General features: G+C 56.1%; 1 protein-coding gene across 1 annotated transcript; it reads left to right on the forward strand.

Moving 5' to 3' along the window:
* The first annotated feature begins 3,565 nt into the window (after positions 1-3,565).
* On the forward strand, positions 3,566-4,200 carry LOC108282993 (pyroglutamylated RFamide peptide). The gene has a single exon (XM_017499069.2). The coding sequence runs from the start codon at positions 3,566-3,568 to the stop codon at positions 3,974-3,976; it is 411 nt and encodes a 136-aa protein (XP_017354558.1). The 3' UTR covers positions 3,977-4,200.
* The last annotated feature ends 3,308 nt before the right edge of the window (positions 4,201-7,508 follow it).

The following is a 7,508-nucleotide window of genomic DNA, read 5'->3' on the forward strand; positions in this document are numbered from 1 at the left end:
GAGGGGTGCGTGCGGGGCCGAGGGGTGCGTGCGGGGCCGAGGGGTGCGTGCAGGGCGGACAGGTGATTGTGGGGCAGAGGGGTGCCTGCAGGGTTGGACCCAACATTGCCCTCCCCAAATTCCATGGCCATTCCAGAGAAATTCTGCGAAGCAGAGCTCGGGAAGCCAAGCCTCATTTTACACCGCAGGGTGCTGAGACACGGAGAGGGCAGGCCTTGCCCCAGGCTCTCAGCGCACCAGGGACCCACCATGGGCGGTACCCCAGCGTCCACTGTCAGAGTCAACCAGCACCAACCAGGGAGACAGAAGGACACCACACCTCGTCTCACGAGCACACACACACGTGTACACACCCAGGATGGGGCCTCCTCAGGCCACGGGAGGCAGCCCCAGCTTCGGGGATGGAAGCCAGTTCTGGCCAGCACAGCGCAGGCATGGGCTTCGATCCACAGACCCTCCGCCCGCACCTGGGTGCTCAGCCCGAAGAGAAGTGGAGATTCCAGTGCTGACCTCAGGTCGCTGGGGAAGTGTCCACACGCTTCCTATTCCCATGATTTCTGACACGCCCCCAGCACGCCAGGTGCAGGGGTGTGTCAGCCGGGTGGGGCCGCTGGGCTGGGGGAGGTCCTCTGTGCTCAGTTCCTGACAGTGGGGGTGGGGCTGCCTCATCACGCACCTGCCTGCTCTCAGTGGAGGGAGAATCCCAGCACAGGCTGGGTCCTCCTGTTGGCCTCCCAGAGGTGATCCTCAGTGACAGGGTGGGGCATGGGACGGGAGGGGCTGGGGGCCACAGGCGAATGCTCCACTGCTGCCCTGGGCATCTGCCATGCCCCCTTGATTGGTTCCTGGAGAACAGGTCTTGGAGGGCTCCACCTGCCAGGAGGTGCACCTGCCTTAGCCTCGCAGCCCCGTGCCTCTGAACCACGGGCCTCATGGGTTTCTGTGGCTTTTCTGCCCGAGGGCCATCCTGCTAGCCGGGTAGCAGGTATGTCGGGGTAGAAGTCCACCCGCCCCATGTCCTCTCCAGAGAGTGAGGTGCTGACCCAACAGACACAGGACCCTGGGGGTGATGAAGGGTGGGCATAGAACCCCGCCCAGGGACTCGAGGGTCTGAGCTGGCAATTTGCAGTTAATGATGCTGTCCACTCTCCTCCAAAGGGCAGCCCGCCTGCCCTCTCATCAGACCACATCCTGTCTGTTGGGTCTTTTTATCTATGCTGTCAGCACCGCCCCCCTTCACCACCGGCGTCCCCAATGGAATCCCAGGGTTAGGAATGCGAGGCAAGCGCACCACGGGCTGGCAGGCGGGCGGGGCGACCGTATAAAGCAGGGAGAGCCCAGGGGCCAGGCCTCCTGGACGAGGACCCACAGCAGCTCTGCCCAGCCCAGCCCCGGCACACAGGGATCCACCAGCCAGCTCTCCTGGGAGCAGGTCTGGCCACACGGTGAGCACAGCCGCCCTGTCCCCGGCAGGAACTCCAGCTCAGGCCCCAACCGGGCAGGAGCTGGGCGTGGGCAGTCAGAGGGCACAGAGAAGCAGAGGACAGGGAGGGCCCGGAGAGGGGACACCAGTGCCTCACCTGCCGACAGCCCAGAGCAGCACAGATGGGTCACGGCTGCCCTGCCAGGCCTAGGACCCAGCCTAGCCCCTGTGCTTTCCCTGCCGCTTCTTGGGTGTGGGGCCTGAAGCCCTGACTCGTGCTGGGGCCCCCTTTCCAGTGAGGAACATCCGCAGTTTCTACCAGATGCTTGAAAGGGTGCAGGACCCCCTAAAAGAGGAGAAGGGCCACTCCAGGGGCTGTTCTGTGTCAGGGTGTCTCCTTTCTAGACACCCAAGCCCACTCCCCAGTGGATTTATCCACCAGAACGGAAACGCCCTCCGGTCCACACCATAGGCAGCAAAGTGCTTCCTCTGAGGAGGAGGGAATGGGGCTGGGCCCCTGCAGAAAACCAAAGGGTTTCCTGGCAGCATGTGAGAGAGGTCACTCCACCCCCGGGGGACTAGAGGAGCTTAGCTCTGGATTTGGGTAGCAAGTGGGGTTGCATTTATTATGTTTCTAAAAGCTTCCTGGCTGAGCTCACTTCTTTGAAATGTGTTCAAGGGAGCCATTTCTGGAAAGGGCTCTGGGGACTCCTGCACTGTCTTCTCCAGGGCTGGCACTCTCTATTCTAGCTTCAGTCTGACTCAGCAGGGTACAAGCCAGCTCCAGTTCCCCCGTGGTCATTACCAAAAAGGATTCCTTTGCCAGGCAAGCGAGCAAATGTGACGAAGCCAGGTGTATTGCAGGAGGCTGGGTTTCAGATCCCCAGAGTGCCACATGGAGTGGAGTGGGGAGCTAGGGCATGCCTTCCTGAGTCAAGCCCAGTTAGATCAGGGGTTGAACTGCAGCTCTGGCACTGAAAAGGCCATGAGTCACCTCAGCTGTTTGAGCCTGATGCCACCCCTGTGAAATGGGAGGGCTGGGAGGACCCTACCAGACATATATGCTTCTTGAAGACGCCATTGGGCCATTAAAGTCCTGAATTCAGGCCGGGCGCGGTAGCTCTGGCTCATGCCTATAATCCCAGCACTTTGGGAGGCCGAGGTGAGATGATCACCTGAGGTCGGGAGTTCAAGACCAACCAGCCTGACCAACATGGAGAAACTCTTGTCTCTACTAAAAATATAAAATTAGCTGGGTGTGGTGGCGCATGCCTGTGATCCCAGCTACTTGGGAGGCTGAGACAGGAGAATCGCTTGAACCCAGGAGGCAGAGGTTGTGGTGAGCCTAGTCATCTCAACCAGCCTGGACAATAAGAGCAAAACTCCGTCTAAAAAAAAAAAAAAGAATCGTGAATTCAGAGCCTTGACTTTCTAGCTGTGTGTCCTGGGCACAATCTCAGCTTTTCTGACAGTTTTGTTGCCTGAAAAGTGGGACTGGCAGACCTTCCCAGCAGGATTACTATGAAGATGAAGTACAATCACATGTGTGAACTCTTAGCTCACAGCCTGGCGGACCTGGTGCCCAGGTCCCAGCTGTGCCCACACGCTCCCTCCCAGGTGGGTGTCCGAATTAAGCCAGGACCATCAAATCTGTTCCTGGCTTTCAGGAGCAACTCGTTCCCACGTGAAAGAGACATCAGAAGGGTGTCCCAGCTAAACAGAATAGCTAGATCCATTTATTATCAAGTTAAAAACTAAGGGAGATTGATGCTTTTAACTTTCCACCCCACGGCTCTGCAATGATATGGCCATTTTATAATAAGAGAAAAATGAGCGTGAATTCGCTCACTCTCCCGGGGCCGTCTGGGCACCGCTCTGCCATCCAGCAGCGGTTAGATTTACAGTGCGAAGCTGCCCAGGCAGGCAGATCATGGGGACTGCAGAAGAGCCGGCCTAATTGGTACCATCACCTCCTGATCCTGCTAATAAACAGTGGCCTAGTCCCAGCACTGCTCGGAAGCCGCGCTCAGCTGGGTGCCCAGCTCACACCTTTGCTGGCGGCCTGGCCGGGGGAGCATTGTGGATGAGTGACGTGTGGCACGTGTGCAGCCTGTAACTCTGCCTCTCTTTCCTCTGGGTCAGATGGTAAGGCCCTACCCCCTGGCCTACCTCCTCCTCCTGCAGCTGGGCACCTGCTTTCCTCTGCTGGACAGAAGAGAGCCCACAGACGCCATGGGTGGCATCGGAGCTGGAGGGAGCTGGGCCAACCTGGCTAAGGGGCCCCAACCCCACTTCGTGTGGGGCTCCTCTCAGTGGCCGAGAGCGTCACGGCCACAGGCCCTGCTCGTCATGGCCAAGGGGCTGCAGATGTCGGGCAGAGAGCATGCCGGCCACAGATTCCACTTCAGGAGGCAGGACCAAGGCAGTGAGGCCGCCGGCTTCCTCCCTGCTGAGGGGGAGAAGACCAGTGGCCCGTTAGGGAACCTGGCTGAGGAGCTCAATGGCTACAGCAGGGAGAAGGGCGGCTTCAGCTTCCGCTTCGGTCGGCGGTGAAAGGCCAGGGCATCGTGGAAGGGTTTGCCCCACTGCCATCACTCCTGCCTTCTCCCCAAGTCTCAAAGACCACGCCCCCGAGATCATGTAGGCGCGGCCACCATAACGATACACAGTAGGACGGGCTAGGTGTGTGCTTACCTTTGATCTCCAACTTTGCTGAAGCGAAAAACTAGGCAGTGTCGAAAAGGAACCTAAAGTATAAAAGGAAATTTACTGTTAGAAGAAAGTCACCTTAACATTATTCTTATCTCTAACAGGGTCATACTGCAGAAAGTGGAAAGTCTGTGTCGTACTGAAGTTCCAAATTGTGATTAAGCCTTACGTTGCTGTTGTGATTTTGCCTTATTCTGCTCTTGTAATTTAGCCTTACTCTTTTTATGTTCTTATATTTTACTCAGCAATATAAATGAATCCAAATTTTCCTGGCGGTTGCATGACTATTTACTTATGCATAATCAACCCATCTTAAAAATGGGGGGAAAAAAAAGGAGGCTCTGCCTTGGCTCCTCAGTTGCCCCAGCCTCTCTCTTCCCCTGGGGCTCTGACTCCCAGCTGCCCCCTGGCCCCAGGGGCACGGAGCTGAGGCTGTGTTGGGGCCTTGAATGTGAATGGCAGAGCACGGCAGCGGCAGTGGGGTGAGTGCTCACAGTTGGGTGATCAAAGTTGTGATAGTCTCCGTAGGGACGACTGTGGCTGATGTCAGAGGGCAACTGCAAATGAGGACGTTCCACTGGGTACAGGGGATGGTTCTAAAAGTTAAAAATGGGAAAGAAGAACCCAGTCCCCTTCTCCATCCCATCAGCACAGGACGCCCCCAGCAGGAAGCTGTGGTGTGCCTTCCCCTCTGACGGCTCTTCTCCGCCGACCAGTGTCAGCCCGGCCGGGAGTCTCCTGGGAGTTGAATTGGGAAGGAATACATTTTTGCTAGAGCAAGGTTGCATTTCACATGTTCAAAATCAGAATATGTCGTGTGTATCTTTGGAAATAAAAGTCGTGACAACTGCAAAACCAGACTGGAATGCTGGCCTCCCCACAGTGCGAGCTTGGGGCGCCTTCCCTTCAGGGAGATGGAACTCCTGTCGCCTGGACCCAAACACCCCTCCCCTAGATCCCCATAACCGGCAGTCGGTCAAAGGTTCAGAGGAACACAATACAGGGTGTGCTTTTCTCTTCCACACGGCTGCCCCTTCCCAGGTTTCCTAAGAACAAGGAGCATTGGGAAAACAACTTCTCTGCCCCCGGGAGGGCCCACACTCAGTCAGGAGTGGCTGCTGGCCCGGGGCCGGGGAGAGCATCCATTTCAAACTCGGCTTTGGTGTCTCTGACATCCCATCCCGTGTCAGAGGCGGCAGTGGGATGAGGCTCACTCCAGGGCTGGCTTCTGCGGCTGAGATGAGAACTTACATTGATGTTACTATGGCAACCTCTCCCCTCCTCCTTCTGAGCTGCAGCCTGCCCCTGTTCACAATTGAATAATTTCCCATTGAGCTGTCACAATTAATTGGTGGATTTTTATTAGCCTTTTAGAACCACAGTGGGCTGGGCCCAGCTTGGCACCTTGGAGTATTTCACAGTGTTTTCCATGCTATTAGTGACTTACACTTCCCAGTAGCAGCTCTCAATCCTTGGCAGCCAGAAAGCTACTTCATTAAGAGGTGACAGATCTGAACCACAAAGAACCAACCTGACTGGGAGCAGGAATGGGTGCTGAGATGGGAGCGAACACTGGAGCGAGAACATCTCCCGGAATTAAAGCTGCTGCCTTCTCCGGGAGCACCTCGCCACTTCCCACACAGAAACAGAGGCCCCGGGCTTGGTGCATGTGCCCTGAATCTTAGGGCGGCTGTGATGGGGATAAGACAATGATTCCTGGTTCCCTTTGGCCCTGTCACTGTCTGAGGACGGAGTGGTTCAGGATGCCTCCTACAGAGGGATGTTGTCACCGCTTGCTAACATGACATTGATGGGAACGGACACATCCCCGGGGTCCTTGCTGTAAGGACGGCCCTGGCACAGGGTGGATGGACAGATTCGCTCACCTGCAGGTGTGCTCAATACAAGGTGTGCTTTTCTCTTCCACTCGGCTGCCCCTTCCCAGGTTTCCTAAGAACAAGGAGCATTTGGAAAAACAACTTCTCTGCCCCAGGGAGAGCCCGTGCTCAGCCGGGAGTGGTTGCAGGCCCGGGGCTGGGCAGAGCATCCACTTCAAACTCGTGTCAGAGGCTCGAGGGAGGGGAGGCAGTAAGCCAGATCAATCCCTCCCTTAGCTCATTCACGCAAAGCAGCTGGAGAATGTGCTCACCAGAGACCAGGGGAAACACAGCTGGCTGAGGGCAGAGGGGCACCCCGAAGCGAGGTCCCTGGCCACCCATCACTTGCCAACTTCTGTACCCTGAGCAAGGAGCCACCCATGGTCACTACTTTGGAGAATGCCCAGGCTGGGCCACCCTGCACACTTCCACAGGCTCTTTGGGTACGCAGTGGCTGGCTGTTAATTGAGCAGGATTTAGGTTAACCTTGATGGAGAAAACTGAGATAAAGAACACGGGGGTGGGGGGCGCCTTCAAAGGAGTGGATATGCTGTCATTATGCTTTTATCATTTAAAAAAAACCCAACAAAGCTATCTTTCCAGTTTGCTTGTACACTTGAGCTCAATAGCCCTGAAAATCCGCACAATCAAGCTGCTAAGGGCACTGCTGTCAAATCAGCTCCCGCTGGGCTTGGCTAAGCTTCCTCTTTAACCCACTGCCCTGCTGCCAAGCCCACCGTGTCTGCCAAGGTCTTTGGGCCTCTCGTGCCACCCCAGCGCCCCCTGAGCCCTCGCCCTCTCCTCCACAGGTAAGGTTACCCCTGTCCAGGAGGGTGAAGGTGAGACTCCAGAAAACAATGATTTTGGAAGCAGAGAAATGAAGCTCCCCTGAGCAGTGCCCATGCATTCCACCTGGCCTGGCAGCAGCTCCTCCGGCCCAGAGTGCCTGCGAGCTGCCTGCATCTGCTTGTTACTTCTATCCAAGACACAAGGTGCTCTTCATCTTGGTGTGTGGATCTAAAGGTATTTTGCTATCAAGATGAATGGAAAACGTTTGTTTTTTTCCTGTATGTTTGAAATACTAATAAAAATATTTAAGAAAAAGATCCCAAACGAAGCAGGCTCCTGGGGGCAGTCAGCCATAGACAGCTGCTGTAGTGATCAAGAGGGAAGCCACCTCGTCCTGACTTTGGCCCAGTGCCAAAGACACTGCTTCACAGATTTCATGCACGAGCCCAAACCTGACAAGGTACTTTCCACCTTCTGGGCCAGGAGCTGGGGAATGCTCTGTGCGGCCGGTGCTCCTGCAATCCGCAGCTCGTCTGCCGCTCAGAAAAAGAGCTCAGAGACTTCCCTGATTTCAGAAGCGGTATCAACTGGAGTGTGGGGGTGGGGGAGCAAGATGTTAGGTGACCCCCAGGGATGAGGGCAGTGCTGATAGGGACACTGTGGTCAGTCTGGTGTCACCTAATGTCTTCTTGTAAGAGGACATTTAGAGC

This window comes from Cebus imitator, unplaced genomic scaffold, assembly GCF_001604975.1.
Source record: "Cebus imitator isolate Cc_AM_T3 unplaced genomic scaffold, Cebus_imitator-1.0 Scaffold254, whole genome shotgun sequence".
Lineage (NCBI taxonomy): Eukaryota > Metazoa > Chordata > Mammalia > Primates > Cebidae > Cebus > Cebus imitator.

What these genes read in the sequence shown, in the direction of transcription:
- LOC108282993 (XM_017499069.2), top strand. Translation starts at nt 3,566, where the DNA reads ATGGTAAGGCCCTACCCCCTGGCCTACCTCCTCCTCCTGCAGCTGGGC.